This window comes from Microtus ochrogaster, linkage group LG8 (genome assembly GCF_000317375.1).
Source record: "Microtus ochrogaster isolate Prairie Vole_2 linkage group LG8, MicOch1.0, whole genome shotgun sequence".
NCBI classification, from domain to species: domain Eukaryota; kingdom Metazoa; phylum Chordata; class Mammalia; order Rodentia; family Cricetidae; genus Microtus; species Microtus ochrogaster.
Window position 1 is genome coordinate 315,833 of NC_022033.1, and position 16,105 is coordinate 331,937.

Consider the following 16,105-nt stretch of genomic DNA (forward strand, 5'->3'; position numbering starts at 1 on the left):
AAGAGGACTCTTACCATCTCCACATGGCAGCCCCAGAGATTTAGTCCGTTATCATCACTGCAGGAAACATGGGGGCAGACATGGTGCTGGAGAAGGAGCTGAGAGTTCTACTTCTGGATCCACAGGCAGCGGGAAGAGAGTGAGCCAGTAGGCCTGGATTGAACTTCTGAAACCTCAAAGCCCACCTCCAGGGACCCAGTGACATAGTTTCTCCAACAAGGCTACACCTCCTCATAGTTTCACTCCCTATGGGACTCTGGGGGCCCTTTTTATTCAACCCACCACTGCTCATTCTCAGATGTGAAGGCCATGGCTGGAAATGGCACCATCGAGAAAGGCAGACTAACTGCGGTATCAGCAGGGTGCTGAGTGCTCACCTAGCATGAGTGGTAGGCTATGTACAAAGCTACAGATCTGCTCTAACCTTCTTCGGGTTGCATTTCCCTCTTGCGCTCTTGGTTAGTCTTTCCTTCTCTGTCTTGGGTCACCATCTCAAACCACCACCACATAACGTGCATACGTGTGTGCACATACACACATCAGCCACACAGGTGGCATTTACAGGCTTCTGGACGTTTGTCTGGTTTGGAGCACAGAAGGAGTCATACTGAAAAGTGGGTTCTTCATAGGTCTTCTAGCCTCCCTTCCTCCTTTCCTCCTTTCCTTGACGGGGTACCAGACCAGGGCGTGCCAGACCAGAGAAATCCCTAGAACATATCACTTGTCACTGGTATGTGGCCAGTACATTGTACTCTCACCTCCTGGGGCAACAACCATCCTCCAGGGCAGCAGTGACTGGACTATGTTAGGGAAAGGGGCACAGTCCTTAATGGGATGTTGAATTAGGAGCAGCGGGGCTGCGTCCCCGGCACCCGGCCGCCCACATGGCTAGCTTAGTCCCCGAAATAATTACACGGAAACTGTATTCTTTTAATCACTGCCTGACCCATTAGTTCCAGCCTCTTATTGGCTAGCTCTTACATATTGATCTAACCCATTTCTATTATTCTATGTAGCCCACGAGCCGGCTTACCAGGAATGATCTTAACCTGCATCTGCCTGGAGTGGGGGAACCATGGCGACTCTCTGACTCAGCTTCTTTCTCCTAGCCCTCTGTTCTGTTTACTCCACCCACTTAAGGGTTGGCCTATCAAGGGGCCTAGGCAGTTTCTTTATTAATAAGAAATCACTCCCACATCAATGGGATCTTCCCTACCCTTGGGTATTCATTTCCTGGGCATGAGGCCCTACCCACCATAGTCCACAGAGGGATAGGATTGTGACTCAGAGATGTATATACCTTCCTATGCCTTCTTGTCACACTCATTGTTGTCCCTTGTCCTTGCTGTGTGAACAGTCTAAGGTTTTGTGGCCCCATTAACTCCTTGGACCAGCTACAGGTACGTTTCTTGGGCACACTCTCCCCAGTTGAGCCCATATTGTACCTGTCCCTGTTGGGCATGACCAGGGAGATTGACGACTGTTGACTGAGGCTGAGCACATTCGTCTTCACAGCAGCAACGCAGGGTCCTTGGACAGACTCCTCCCACCAGTGGGTACTGGGCGCTCGCCCCGGAAGCGTACCACCAGCCAGTGCAAGTCAGAGCCACCCCTGCTTCGCACGAGCAAACGCACCATCTACACAGCCGGGCGGCCACCATGGTACAATGAACATGGCACACAGTCCAAGGAGGCCTTTGCCATTGGTAATAGCAGTGTGGGAAGGCACCTTGGGGGTCAGTCTACATGGTCAGCCCAGTGCAACTAATGGCAAGGTAACCTTCCACCTACAGGCTTGGGAGGTGGCAGTGCATCTGGGAAGACCACCGTAGCCAGGATGATCATTGAAGCGCTAGATGTGCCCTGGGTGGTCCTGCTGTCCATGGACTCCTTCTATAAGGTGAGGCCCTGCTCATCTCCCCAGAGTACCTCCTTCACCCCTACAAACATAGGCCTTTGGTCACAGGGCTTCATCATGCTCCCCTAGGTTCTGACACAGCAGCAGCAGGAACAGGCTGCCTGCAACAACTTCAACTTTGACCACCCTGATGCCTTCGATTTTGACCTCATCATTTCGACCCTCAAGAAACTAAAGCAGGGCAGGAGCGTCCAAATACCCATCTATGACTTCACCACCCATAGCCGGAAAAAGGACTGGGTAGGCCCATGGTCTTGGGGCTCTTCCAGAGGCTGCAGGGGCCTGAGCTGAACATTGAAACTCCCTGGGTTCCTTTGCAGAAAACACTATATGGTGCAAATGTCATCATCTTTGAGGGCATCATGGCCTTTGCTGACAAGACACTGCTGGAGGTGAGAGCTTGCTGGGAGCACCCACCCCACAGGCATCCCCGGAAACACAGTTCTTTTAAACACCCTGCCCCATCCCCACGGCTTCCAGGCTCTGTGCTCTCTGAACAGATTGCTCCCAATCAGATGCTTCTAGATGAACCCTCCTGGTGTCTCCTAGGCATTCACAACTGCTCTGTACCATTAGCTAACTGACCACTGTAGGAGGACGTGGCTTCTGGGGACCATAGTTCCCTTGAATATGGGATGTTGAGAGCTCTACTTCTATTTCCGCTGCTCTTGAGATTCTTCCTTGTTGAGGAACAAATAAGGACTTAAAGCCAGTGAGTTTGAGGGACTTTGCTGCAAGACCCTGGCCCAGGCCAAGAGGACTCTTACCATCTCCACATGGCAGCCCCAATCTCCACATGGCTCCTTCAGGGATTACCTATCACATGCTGACTGGAGGAGGCCATACCCTGAACTCTCAAAGCCCCACTTCTCCGGTGTTCATGGGAGGTATAATGAGTCATATGTCCATCATCCTGCCCAGTCCCAATTCTGCCCGACTTGTCAGTTGTCTCCATCTGACACCCACATGCGTCCTAATGCACACTTCCTATGAGTTCCCCTTACTTACACTAATGGTTAGGCCAGCGGGCGTCCTGTAGCAGCTGACCCCAGTGATCACAGCCCATAGACCATGAGGTGATCATGTTGCCACTCTGGCTCTGTGGCTCCTCTTCTATTTGATGCCTGCCTCAGCCCTGTGCCCTGGCTTGTTGTCCCCACCCAGCTCCTAGACATGAAGATCTTTGTAGACACAGATTCTGATATCCGACTGGTACGGCGGCTACGCCGGGACATCAGCGAGCGAGGTCGGGATATTGAGGGTGTCATTAAGCAGTACAACAAGTTTGTCAAGCCTGCCTTCGATCAGTATATCCAGCCCACCATGCGCCTGGCAGATATTGTAGTGCCCAGAGGTGAGCCTGCCAGCCTTGTCTTCCTGCCAGCGGGGCAGAAGGGCCAGCAGGCTTCTGAGTTATCCTCTTTCTCCCCCTCCAGGGAGTGGGAACACAGTAGCCATTGACCTGATTGTGCAGCACGTTCACAGCCAGCTGGAAGAGGTGAGTCAGCCTGATAATACCCAAGTCCCTGTCTCTCTACTGTCTCCCCCCCACAGCAGCCTGCGCACTCCACCCCACACATCCACTGTCCCCTATAGGTTCTGAGCCTGCTTCCTAAGCTTATTTAAATTGCCCAGCCCTCTGTGATAGGCAAGGGGATTTGGCCATGCATGAAAGGGTGCACTCCTGTCCCTGCCAGCCCTGAGAGTAACAAGGATGGACCACTAGTCTAGGATTATAGGCTTCAGCACTGAGTCCCATTTTCGCGCTACAGGGCCGGCATTAGGTGGTTCATGGCTGTGCTGCGGTGTCTGGCACTAGTTCTGCCTTGGCACTACTGCTGCAGCCCAGCCTGTCCCCACTTCAGAGGTCCTTAGAAGCCTGCCTCCTCCTGTAGTTTGCTATTTCCACGTGGGGCTGTGGATGTCTGTCACTGGGGTTAGGGGTAGCCTGGCTGCTTGCCCTGGTCACTGATGCATCACCCGTTCCCTTGTGTCTCCCTGCGTTGCTGCCACAGCGTGAACTCAGCGTCAGGTAAGACTCCACAACTCTCTGTAGATTTGGAGGCATTTCCAACATCTTCATAGAACTCCGGGTCGGCTGTCACCTAGCCAAGTAGTCAGTCAGTCCATACCACAGGGGTAGAGTGGTAAGCAGCCTTGCTGCTGCTCCCCTGCTGGCAGATAAGAACACTAAGGTACAAAGAAATTAAGGACTTTTCCCCAGGTTTTTTCTGTTTGTTTGGTTTTGGTTTTTTGGTGGTGGTGGTGGGGGGGTTGTTTTGTTTTCTCAAGATGGGGTTTCTCTATGTAGTCCTGGAATTCACTTTAGACCAGGCTGGCCTCAAACTCAAGATCCACCTGCTTCTGCCTCTGGAATGCTGAAATTAAAGGCACATGCCACCACTATCTGGCCTTTCTCAGGGTTATGTTTTACCTGTCCTGGCCAGATGTGTCATGGAGGCTCTTTCCCCATACAGCCTAACTTGGGGTCCAGCCACAGAGAACAAAGCTGTTCTCCTGGAACAGCACTGCCATTCATGATCCAAGACAGGGACCACACTGACATGTCTCTGCGACCGTAAAGCCTGGCTCTGCATCTAGGCTGATGTATCTTGTAAAATGAAATGTACAATGGGCCATAGGCTCCCTTGACTCTCCCTGGGGAGTGGGGAGTGAGGGTTTGGCTCTGCCTTCTCCACCTAGGCCCTGCCCTATCCTAGCTTAGTCTTCAAGCTGTAGCACAACTCAGGCAGAAGGAGCAATTGCAGCATGAAGCTGGGATAGGCTGTTACGCCGTTATCATCCACTGCTGATCAAAGCCCAGGCAAGAGTCATAGGTAGCACCAGGGACCTACCCTTCCTCCAGGCTTTCCTCAGAGTTGGGAAGAGCCCGTTGAGCCACTGTGTCCCACTGGATGCCCCAGGAGTTCTAAGCCAGTGTTGGAAATGTCTCCAGAACCTTCTAAACAGCCCTGCTTCCTGCCCTTGCATGAGTCTCCACTTGGCCTCACCAAGACGAGGGTGCCACAGACCTGTGCCAGGGCCCTTACAAAGCCTCAATTCTGAGAAAAATCTCCAGGCACAGCCAGCTCCACTTTCCATTTTTTTGGTCAGCCAAGGAAGTGGCGGCTGACCCCCTTGGTCTCCTCCAACTCCGGGAAGTTACTGGTGAGCAGAAGGGAAAAACGTCTGGGTGTAGGTGGTGCTCTCCCCTCAGGCACCAAGGATGTCAGTGCCAAGACAGCTGCCAGCCTCCTGCCTCGAGTCTTCAGCCAGCTGGTGGCCCACAGGCTACCTTCTGCAGCGACTTGGCTGATCTCCCACTAAGTGTTCTTCTCTCTGTTCTTTTCCTCTTTGTAAACCTGTTTCCTGCCTTGTTCCCTCCCTGAACACGCTCTTCACCTGGCGAGCAGAGGAAGCTGCGTTGGGATATGTGAGCAGAGCAAGCTCTGATTGTGCCGCGCTGTGTGCTGCCCACGCCCTGCACTGCTCCTGCACTTTGTACTTCAGTGACCCCTCCCTTCCAAGATCACTGTTTGTACCTTTCCCCCTAACCAGCCTGCCCTCCTGCCTCTGACAAGTCCTTGGCCCTTCCCTCTCCAGGCTTGGGTTTTGGGTGGGGTAGCCTTTGGCACTGAGCCCTCCTTGCTTTGCCCTCCCTCCCGAGGGACTGCACACTACTTGGGGGATGGATCTGAGTGGAGCTTGGCCCCTACAGCTTACATGTTGCTCCCAGGAGAAGTTGGGGACAAGCTGTCCATTTGGAGGCTGAAATCTGTTCCCACAGTAAGCTCCTTTCTTCCCTATGTCTGACCTCTCTACTTTATCTGAGTCTAGGAGGGGACACCTCATGCCTCAGCCCCCCCAGCATTCGCCTCACTGAGAGTGTGTTCCATGTTCAGAATTGAGCATTCTCACTTTTGCCTGGCATTTTAGGAGACAAGGCATTTTTCTTGGGTCAGCCATAGCCAGCAGACAGCTCCCACCCTGCACATGCCCATCCCCACAGTGATGTTCAGATGTCCTCTGGGTTAGAAAGGGACTTTTGGATAAAATATTCCAATCAATTTGTATCTCTAGGGCTGCGTTGGCCTCAGCCCACCAGTGCCATCCCCTTCCCCAGACACTGAGTGTCCTCAAGAGTACACCACAGGTACGAGGCATGCACACCATCATCAGGTAAAGTCCCACCTATGGAGTGCTACCTCCAATTCTGTCGTCGTCCTCCTCCCCCTCCCAGGTTCTGGTCCATCCTGTTCTAAAGCTTCCTTATTCCACCATCAGGGACAAGGAGACTAGCCGGGATGAATTCATTTTCTATTCCAAAAGATTGATGCGGCTGCTTATTGAACATGCACTGTCCTTCCTACCCTTCCAGGTGTGGGTTTGTGGGAGAATGGGTGGAAGGTGTCCGGCCATCCTGGTGGGCTTACGATGGGGGGGGGGTGCTCAGCTCTGGCTGTTCATAGATACCCCACCTCCCTATGTAGGACTGCACTGTACAGACCCCACAGGGGCAGGACTACGTGGGGAAATGCTATGCTGGAAAGCAGGTAAGGGCAGTAGCTGCTGGGGTAGGAGGCTGTGGGCTGAGGCATCTTGCTTGCAGCCCAGTCAGCCTCTATTCCCTGCTAGATCACCGGCGTGTCCATTCTGCGAGCAGGGGAAACCATGGAGCCTGCGCTGCGTGCCGTGTGCAAGGATGTGCGCATCGGCACTATCCTCATCCAGACCAACCAGCTCACAGGGGAGCCTGAGGTGTCCAGCCAGGGAGGGCTGGGAAAGGTGTTACAGTGATGCCCAGCCCATGGGGAGAGTGGGGCCCTACTCTGACCTTACGAACATTTACAGCTCCACTACCTAAGGCTTCCCAAGGATATTAGTGATGACCACGTGATCCTGATGGACTGCACAGTATCCACAGGAGCCGCAGCCATGATGGCTGTACGCGTGCTTCTGGTAAGTGGACCTGGATGGGCTGCAGGTGGTTCCCTTGGTGTTGGAACTTACCCTATTCCCATGCTACACAGGACCATGATGTGCCCGAAGACAAGATCTTCTTGCTATCCCTGCTCATGGCAGAGATGGGTGTGCACTCTGTGGCCTATGCGTTTCCACGTGTGAGGATTATCACCACAGCTGTGGACAAGCGTGTCAATGATCTTTTCCGTATCATCCCAGGCATCGGTGAGGCTGTCATAGTCCAGGGGCACGGCTGATGATCTAGGAGGACCCAGTCACACAAGGCCATTTCTTTTTGCAGGGAATTTTGGTGATCGCTACTTTGGGACAGATGCAGTTCCTGATGGCAGTGATGAGGAAGAGACAGCCTCTGTGGGTTAGTTCCCAGTCGAAGCTACTCTCATTTCTATCCAGATTGCAGAGACAACACATTAACTTATTTGAATGTAAAAATGTTACCAATGATACTCAGTTTACAAAATAAATAAAGCTTTAGAAAAATGAAGGTGTAGCAGAATGTATTTTGGGTGGGCTCCGCTGAGGCAGTCTCCCCAAGGTGTTTGTAGTAGATTAGGTTTAACCCCCATAGATTCATGTGTTTGAATGCTTAGCCTACAGGGAGTGGCAATATTAGGTGTGGCCTTGTTAGAAAGTGTCATTGTGGGGGTGGGCTTTAAGGTCTCATATATGCTCAAGCCACGCCCAGTACACAGGTTCCTTCTGCTGCCTGCAGAACAAGATGTAGAACTCTCGGCGTCTTCTCCAGCACCGTGTCTGCCTGCACACTGCCATGTTCCCTGCCATGATAAGGGACTAAACCTCTGAACTGTAAGCCAGCCTCAATTAGATGGTTTCCTTTATGAGTTGCTGTGGTCATGGTCTCTGCATAGCAATAGAAACCGTAAGAAGTTGAGACTGAGGTCCAGCTTCTGTCCGAGGGACAAGGTATTCTTATCCCTGCATCCTGCTTTCCTTACGATTGAAGTTCATTCACTGCCTGATGGGGATAAGTAGATAGAGTCTCTAAATGAACCACACAGCTCAATACCCACCTGACTTGGACCCAGAGACAGGGCGACCTAAGATTCTGAGTGTCTATATAGGAGGCAGCCTCTGTGACCATTTCCTCCCAACATTTACATTACCAGAAGAAACTAGTGGGTGTGGGCAGCTATGGCAAGGACTGAGCCATGGAAGAAAACCCAGCTTAAAGATGGTCAGAGCCTCAGGTTCTCAGAACCAAAGTCTCATGTCTGGCCCCACCTTGCTGCTACTAGACTCTAGAGGGTAAGACAAGCTTCTCTGGAAACTGCTAGGCATCTTGCTGTCATGATGACTCTATCCCAATGAGATGACAGACAAGTGCATACTGACAGCTACTTGATATGGGCTGTGACAGGTAGGCTAGGAACCTAAGACAGGCTCCCCCAAAAACCCTATTCAAGTTTGGTGTGTGCCTTTTTCCTACTTGTAACGAGTTGGGGACGGGAAGTTGCTGAGTAGAGGTGATCTTACAATGGTGGGGAGATAAGGTGAGTGGTTTGTTCAAGGGGCAGCCAGGCACTATTGACAGAGGACCAAAGCAGAGGTCAGGAGCACCTTCTCTGTAACATGGTAAGTAGACCCTATCCCATGTCTCCAGGCTCTCCTGCACTTTATGCTAGAAAACTGAAGATAGATTATTCTTTCCAGCCAGGTTTTCCCAGAGGAAGAATTTAGGAATACTGTGAGAACCTGGGTAGAAACCAGGTCCTTTCTAGGAGGGTTCTACCCAAGTCCAACCAGGATGACTGGTTCCAGAGAATAAATCAAACCAATATACATATGTGTACAAAATCCAGCTGCCTTCGCAGGGATTAAAGCCATGTGGGACTAACAAGTTCTTTTCTTTATTCTGGACAAAGCATTTAGAAATGAGGTGTCAGAACTGAGGAGGGGTATTCACAGCTAGATCAGAAAAGTGGAAATGAGGCTTCAGCCCACAGGGAACCCAGCAGGGGCTAACACCAGGTGCCATTTCAATGCCAAATTCATGAACAGAATTAGGCAGGAATCACTAATAAGACACACATCTGGTCTTCAGTGAAAACATTTATTTTAGGTCAACATTTAGACAGGTCACCATGCGGAACCATCACAGCTTTCAGCTTGGCCCCTGGAAGCACACCAAAGTCAGGTAGCCTGGGCCGACAGCAGCTTGTGCTCTGCTCTATCCAGACTTCAGTAAATGGGTAAAACTGGTACAGGCTTTCCATGCACTTACATTCAGCTCTTAAAAATTGTCTTTAAATTAAAATTTCTTCCTCCAACTTAGCATGAGACACTTCCCTAGAAAACTATCTCCCAGTAGCACAATGGGGCACTGGACACAGAAAGCCCCTTCCCAGGCTGTCCTCTGCATGCACCTTGATTACTGATTTCAACAGGTGCTCATAAATTGGTTTTAGTGTTTCCAGAGAGGAAAGCTTCTAGTTATGTGCTAGACCTCATATATTCGATGATCAGGTGAGCTTGGCATGGTCTCGAGGGATATATTTGGTATGGTCACCCTTGTGACCAACATACACAGCTGAAGCCAAATGCTGGCCAGGGCCTATGCAGTGCAGTGCATTCAAGTACATGTACATGTATGTACATATTAAGTTTAGGGTTTCCTTTGGTGTTTTGCCAAGAGACCCTACCCCTTCCCAACACTTTAAGAAAACACAGGCTGTTTTGGAGCCGACTTTTATTGTACTTGTTGCTTTGCCACCAAACAGCAGCATGACAGGCCTGCTGCATGATATATACATATACACATATGTACACACACCAACACACACCACAGCCCACACTCACAGCATGTGACAACACATACTGTGCTTGTGAGGATAGTAAAGATGTAGCTTTTGCTATTTCCATAGGAGGAAATTGAACCAAAATAAAAGGAACAGGCCAGTGCTGGGACACATGGGTTCACAGCTCAAAACCCTGGGAAAAGAATGAGATAGACATGTTTTACACTGTTCACAGCTATCCTTCAATAAAAGGTGCACGGAAAGCCAAGGAAGATGGTCATGGCCCACCAGTTCTCCGTACCAAAGCACCTAGACTCTCCAGGGACAGCTTGAATGATGGAGACTACCAGCTGCAACAACGGCAGCTTCTTTGCACAAGATTTACCTGGAATAAAAGTCATGGGTCAGCAGGACAAGGGGCACTGGGATTAGTAAAACCTGGCACCTGAACATCTGAGAAGAGACTTGGCTTTATGATTCGGGAACAAACCCAGTAACCAACAATTTTGGGAAAGTTTCCTGCTAACCACATTAAGCACTGATTTCTTTTCCTAACAGGTCCCCCATTGGGTGCTGGCTGTGTTTACTGAACATCAGAAGACTAGGAAAGGTTATAAACATTGCACAGAATTATCTAAAGTAATTAAAAACACAGTCAAAAGGAAGACAAGGAAAGACCACATCATTGGGCACAAACAGAAATCTACTCTAGCCTTGTGAGATGGGTCCCCGGGGTCAGAAGTGGTCGGCTTCTGGTTCTTAAGGGGAATCCACTGCACTGGATGAACTTCCTTACATTTAATAGTATTTGGTCAGGAATAGTCAGGCTGATCCTAAGACTCACCAGTTATGCTTAGGTCGGGGCAAATAAAATCAAGGAGACTTTAGATCAACTCAGCAAAACCCTGCAAGGGAGTCTGCATTCAGGGATAGGTCAGGGAGTTCAGTGGCCTTGGCAATCACTATTATCACCTTGAAACTGTTGCACATATTGATGGTTTTAAGTTCAACATGATTTACTTAGCTTTACAAATTCAAAAAGATACCAGGTTTGACCTCTGTGTTCTCACCCAACAGCACCTGGCTCACTGGGATGTAAGAGAAAGGGCCACAGAGCCGCAGGCAGGAGGACGTGCTACCAGACTGCAGCTTTCTACTCATAACCTGGTTCCTGGCCATCATGGTGAAAGGGCACCAACACTAGGGTGATGGGACCAGCACCCCAGATTGCCCAGTGGCCTCTTCTTCCTTTGTTCCAACAACAGACCCAGCAATGAATTCTGTTTTTGTTTGGTTTTTTGAGACAGGCTTTCTCTGTGTAACAGTCTTAGCTGTCCTGAAATTCATTCTGTAGACCAGGCTGGCCTGGAACTCAGAGATCCGCCTGCCTCTGCTTCTGGAGTGCTGGGATTAAAGGTGCGCCACCACCACCCGGCTAATTTCTCATCCTTCTACTAAATTTGAGTAGGGATCTTACTGTATAAAGCCCAGACTGGCCTGCAACTCAAGGTCTTTCTACCTCAGCCTCCCTAATGCTGGGATTACAGGCGGGATTACAGGCAAGTCCCACTACATGTAGCCATAGGTCTGATGTTTACAAATTATTTCTAACTCAGTATAATAATGAATATACCTAAAATCCTATAAAGAATAAAACAAACTTACAAACCCATAGTAGGACTTTGAAGCCACCTTCTGGCTCATATAGTTCCCCTGTAGGGTCAGCTGGGAACCCTGGCATCAATGTCTCTCTCCCAGGACCTGGATAGGCACCCTCAATCACTGCCAAGTTTGTCCTCACAACTTCCTGTCAACCTGATCTGATCCCTGAAGGCCCTGGTGAGCAGGGGCCAGGAGGTGGATGGTGGCTTTGGAAACACATGGTGGTTTGTCTGGGCCACCACATGAGCTTTCTCCTTCTTCCTCTGTACTGGAAATGTGGACGGTCAGTAGCAGCCAGTAGAAGGTTCTGGAGGAACCTGGCTCACTGAAGTCTGGCACAGCTAATCCAGCTAACTGTAAAAGGGGAGGGTGGTTCGAAATCCCTGGTAACCACATTTTCCAACTCTGCCCACCATGGTACCTGTGACCAAGACTGGAATACTGACTGGAGAGAAGTTCACAAAGTAATTCTGTGGCTTGCAGCTGGCATCCCAGGTCTAGTAACTGTCACCAAAGCTTCCCTAAAAGTCAACCCTTCCGAGTCAGGGGCACCAGGAACTCAACACTCCAGCACTGCCGGAGGCATTGATGACGACAGGTGGAAGCGAAGGCAAGTGGGATGGATGGAGGTCTGGCAAGCACAGGGAAGAGGTTCTGATCCTGGGCACTCACTCTTTATAAGCAGCTATATGCCACCCACAACTGGACTCAAAGACTTTCTGACTATGGCTAAGTGGCAGGTGCTACCATTTGTGGTTCTTAAAGTCCCCCAAAAAAATAAAAAATAAAAATTAACAAGGTTGGCTTGAAGGAATGTGGAAGATGACCCAGGAATGAGGAAAGGAGGCTGTGGCCTCGTCAATCCAGCTTTTGACCTGGAAAGGTGCAGAACAGAGACAAATGATTTCCCACACACCAGCAAGGGACCTGCCTCCAATGACAGGATTTCAGTCCACAAGGCCAGGAGACCAGACAGACACACTACAGCGTGTGCTCTCCCTTTCAGAAGGGCATACCTGCACTCTCCACAGCAGATCTAACAGGAACACTGGGCAAACGACATGTGCTGGAGCTGCCGGGAGGATGGGGCCCAGCTCCCTCCTTCACAGGTGAAATCAGAACCCTGTCTGCAGCCTTGAGAATGAGATCAGAGCCATGAACTAGACCATGTCACAGGACACAGAGGCCAACATGAAGATGTAGCTCCGGTGCCTACCTGACTCCTGTAAGCACAAGGAGACAGCTGAACCTCACTGGACCCACTTGGCTGAAAACCCAAGACAGCACTGCCATCCAGTTAATTCAGCCCAGCTGCAGCGCATCCACAACACAGACACTGAACATAACCCATACATGCTATTAAACAAAAGGATAAAACAGAAGAAGACCGTAGCTACACTGCTTTAAATACTGCATGCTACGCACTTCGTGTATCAAGGATTGACAGATGGGTGGGCTTAGAGGAGGTGGGAGGGGCCCTGACAAGCCACAGCAGGTCAGGTTGACGGTTGCCTCCCCATCTCAGTGACTACAGTTCATGATTCTAAGGTTGCAGTGGCCAGGTGCTGATTCGTCCTCTATCACAGCCTCTCCTGAATTTAGTTGAACCCGTCGGTGTGGTAGCTGGGGTGGGAGTCAGCCGTCAGCTGGGTGGTCTCTGTGGCAGATGCTGGCTGTATGACAATCGGTGTGTCTGTAGCCTCTGAAAAGTAAGCAGGCAGCCTCATCGCACAAGGGCAGCAGCCGTACTGTGTGCCCACAGACATGGTCCTTACATCGCACCATTCGACCACCTGGACAGACACTCGGGAGAGGCTACTTGCAGACCTCCACCCAACACACTTTCCTCAGGTCACACCAGCCCCCGGCCCTCCCCACCTGCCTGTCACCCTCCCCACCTTTGGTCCCTCAGATCTACGGCTACCACAGTTCACGGGCAGGAACAGCTCCCTGCACCTGCTTTACCTCAAGTGTCCACGTTCACACCTCAACAGTCCCAGATGCCACCACAAACACTCTCGGCACAGTGTCAGTGCCCTCCTGTTTGACAAGACAGTTGATACCGTTCAGGGCCAGTGCTGACTCCACCCCACACTCACAAGTCCAGGGGTGGGCACTCACCCCTCTCATCAGACTGCAGCTGGGCCTCCAGGTCTTCAGGCGATACGTAGAACTCCGTCTCTTCACCTTCAGGTGCCTTGGGCTTGCATTTCCCACAGCAGCAGTTAAAGCAACAGCACAAACAGCAGCAGCAGTAGCAGCAGGTGAGGAGGCCACAGACAACAAACAGGGCCTGGGAAAGAGAAAACCAGCACTGTACAGCCTCAAAGGCCTAGAGGCCATAACACAAGAACCCCACAGAGAAAACGGGACAAGAACTGCAGAATAGACAGCTAATGCTAAGGTATCTAGCTTTCAGGAGAAGGTGTAGACAGAGTGAACTTGCAGGGAGAAGGCAGGAAAAATAGAATAATAAGTAATTTGTAAAGAGGGGACTGAGCACAAGCTGCCATGAAGTTCTATTGAAACTGCCTGCCTTTCTGGACTCAAAAAGGTTTAACTTTCCCTTTTGTGTCCCTCCCCCCTCACTCTCCCTCTCTCTCTTTAATTCAGATGTTGGCCAGAACCTAAGTATGCTTTCTCTGGTACTTTGGGCTTTCTTACTCTTTCTCTGAAGTCTTATTCCCAACTTTCTGTAATGCAGTTTGTCTGCTGGTATGTAGCTGACTTCCATACCTACTCAAATGGCATAGCTCTCTCCCTCTTAAATTTCCCTCTACAATGGATTTCTCTCTAAAACTATAAATATTGAAGACTAACCACTAAAAGCCAAAATCAGGCTTCCTAAACCTAAGGGTTACGGCATAGGTCACTCTGACTTTGTACATGGCTGACAGTTGCATAGCACACGCAGGACAGCTCGACCAGAAACCATGTCAAGAGAAAGGAGACACAGATCTTTCGGTGCCTGCAGTCCTACTAAGCACTAGAGTTTTCAATGCCTTCAGGGTAGCAGCTCACACTGACTGCCGCCCCATCCTCACCTTGGCCCACCAGCTGGAGAGTACGAAGTAGGTGTTGACGTTCTCTTCCCCAAATTGCTCGGCCACATAGAGCCCCAGAGAGCCGTACTTGTCATATATGTTTCTTTTCGTGGCATCTGTCAGGATGGCGTGGGCGTTGTTAATCTCCTTAAACTTGTCTGCAGCCTCTGGGTTATCAGGGTTCTTGTCAGGGTGGTATTTCAGGGCCAGCTTCCTGTAACCAAAACCATTTCCTGGCTCTACCTTGGTCTCACATTCATCCATCAGAGTCCAGGGGAAGAGATGCTTACCCTTTAGCATTTCAATTTTCAGCTTTCCAGAGATCGGGCTCATTAGAATGAAAAGAAGTCTCTGTAATTGCTTTGGGGTAAGCCTCCCCCCACTAGGATTCACGCACAAGGGAGTCCTGAGGTACTAGGGTAAAGGCACAGCTTATAGCACAGACTTCTAACTTCAAAGGGATCAGCTAACTGCATATCTGATAAACAGTGATGGCAGGAGTGTACACTGATAACATTTTAGTCCAACACAAGTAGACGACCACGGGCATACCTGAGGTGGAGAGCCCCCTGCCCCCTTTAGGTTACCGTAGAATATTGTACCTAAAAGCTACATTCTTCAAATCCAGTCAGTCACAACAGGATAGGAAAAAAAAGACCTTGCTGGGTGTGGTGGCCTTTAATCCCAGCACTCGGGAGGCAGACACGGGCGGACCTCTGTGAGATCAGGCCAGCCTGTCTACAGGACAGGCTCCAAAGCTACAGAGGAACTCTGTCTCGTAAAACCAAAACCAAAACCAAAACCAAAACCAAAACCAAAACCAAACCAAACCAAACCAAACAAACAAAACAAAAAACCCCCACAGATACCCTTTTTGCCTCTGCCTCCCAAGTGTTAGGATTAAACACTTTGATCCCCGCACTCGGGAGGCAGAGGCAGGCAGATATCTGAGTTCAAGGCTAGCCTGATCTAGCCAGGGCTACACAGAGAAACCTGTCTTGGGGAAAGACGAAGAAAAAAAAAAAAGTCTGTCAAGAAAAATGTATGTTATGGTTCTTGGGGAAAGTATACAAGAAAGCAGATGAGGATTTGTATTTTTCCTTAAAACACAGCTGCTTACCGGTAGGACTTTTTAATGTCATCTGAGGTTGCATTCTTGTCTAGCCCAAGAACATGATATAATGATTCCCCGGAGGTAGAGAGTGAGCGCTGCCTCTGGTCAGCCATGTTAGATTAATCTACAAAAGAAGATAAAGGAAAATATGAAGAAAAATTGAAAACCGGTCAGCAAGATACTCAGTGGATAAAGGCACCACTGTCATCCTGACAAAACTCACATGGTAGAAGAGGAAAATAACTCCTAAGTTACCCTCTGATCTCCTAAGTGTGCTGTGGAATGTGTGTCCCTCTTCTACCTCACAAATAAATATGTGGGGTGAGTTTCTGAAAACTGAGTATGTGTTAAATATTATAATTCCAATCACTACAGCAAAATGCAAAAAGGGGCTAGGCTGATGCAGCTTAGTGGCAGATGACTTTCCTAGTATGCATGCACACTAGGCACCAATCAACATTGCAAGCACACCTACACCTACACCCCCACACACAGAGCAAAGAGGTATAGAGCTACAAAGGTTAAAGAAAAAAGCAAAAAATTATGCTGGATGTGCTAGTACATGCCTGTGACCCCAGCTATTGGGAAGGCTGAGGCAAAAGGATCTGTTTTTTTTTTTTTTTTTTTT

The 16,105-nt window shown here is 49.9% G+C and overlaps 2 protein-coding genes across 4 annotated transcripts in view; one reads left to right on the forward strand and one right to left on the reverse strand.

The window, feature by feature from the left end:
• Uckl1 (uridine-cytidine kinase 1 like 1) overlaps positions 1-7,381 on the forward strand; it is a 13,528-nt gene extending 6,147 nt beyond the window's left edge. Inside the window, exons 2-15 of the mRNA XM_005362674.3 lie at positions 1,516-1,706; positions 1,794-1,900; positions 1,988-2,158; positions 2,239-2,310; positions 3,083-3,272; positions 3,355-3,416; positions 3,934-3,950; positions 5,999-6,097; positions 6,203-6,296; positions 6,409-6,471; positions 6,554-6,676; positions 6,770-6,877; positions 6,949-7,105; positions 7,182-7,381. Of these exons, the coding sequence (XP_005362731.1) occupies positions 1,516-1,706; positions 1,794-1,900; positions 1,988-2,158; positions 2,239-2,310; positions 3,083-3,272; positions 3,355-3,416; positions 3,934-3,950; positions 5,999-6,097; positions 6,203-6,296; positions 6,409-6,471; positions 6,554-6,676; positions 6,770-6,877; positions 6,949-7,105; positions 7,182-7,261 (1,534 nt within the window). The 3' untranslated portion in view covers positions 7,262-7,381. The remainder of the gene's footprint in view (positions 1-1,515; positions 1,707-1,793; positions 1,901-1,987; positions 2,159-2,238; positions 2,311-3,082; positions 3,273-3,354; positions 3,417-3,933; positions 3,951-5,998; positions 6,098-6,202; positions 6,297-6,408; positions 6,472-6,553; positions 6,677-6,769; positions 6,878-6,948; positions 7,106-7,181) is intronic.
• Positions 7,382-11,813: 4,432 nt separating this feature from the next.
• Positions 11,814-16,105, reverse strand: part of Dnajc5 (DnaJ heat shock protein family (Hsp40) member C5) — a 30,395-nt gene continuing 26,103 nt past the window's right edge. For 2 of the 3 annotated variants that reach the window (XM_013352184.2, XM_005362676.3), the window contains 4 exons: positions 15,484-15,601; positions 14,364-14,577; positions 13,441-13,612; positions 11,814-13,021 (listed from right to left, as the gene is read on the reverse strand). In XM_013352184.2, coding sequence (XP_013207638.1) covers positions 12,918-13,021; positions 13,441-13,612; positions 14,364-14,577; positions 15,484-15,590 — 597 coding nt within the window. In that variant the 5' untranslated portion in view covers positions 15,591-15,601 and the 3' untranslated portion in view covers positions 11,814-12,917. Of the gene's footprint in view, positions 13,022-13,284; positions 13,360-13,440; positions 13,613-14,363; positions 14,578-15,483; positions 15,602-16,105 lie in introns of all 3 variants that reach the window. The other variant, XR_001229297.2, reaches the window with a different exon arrangement.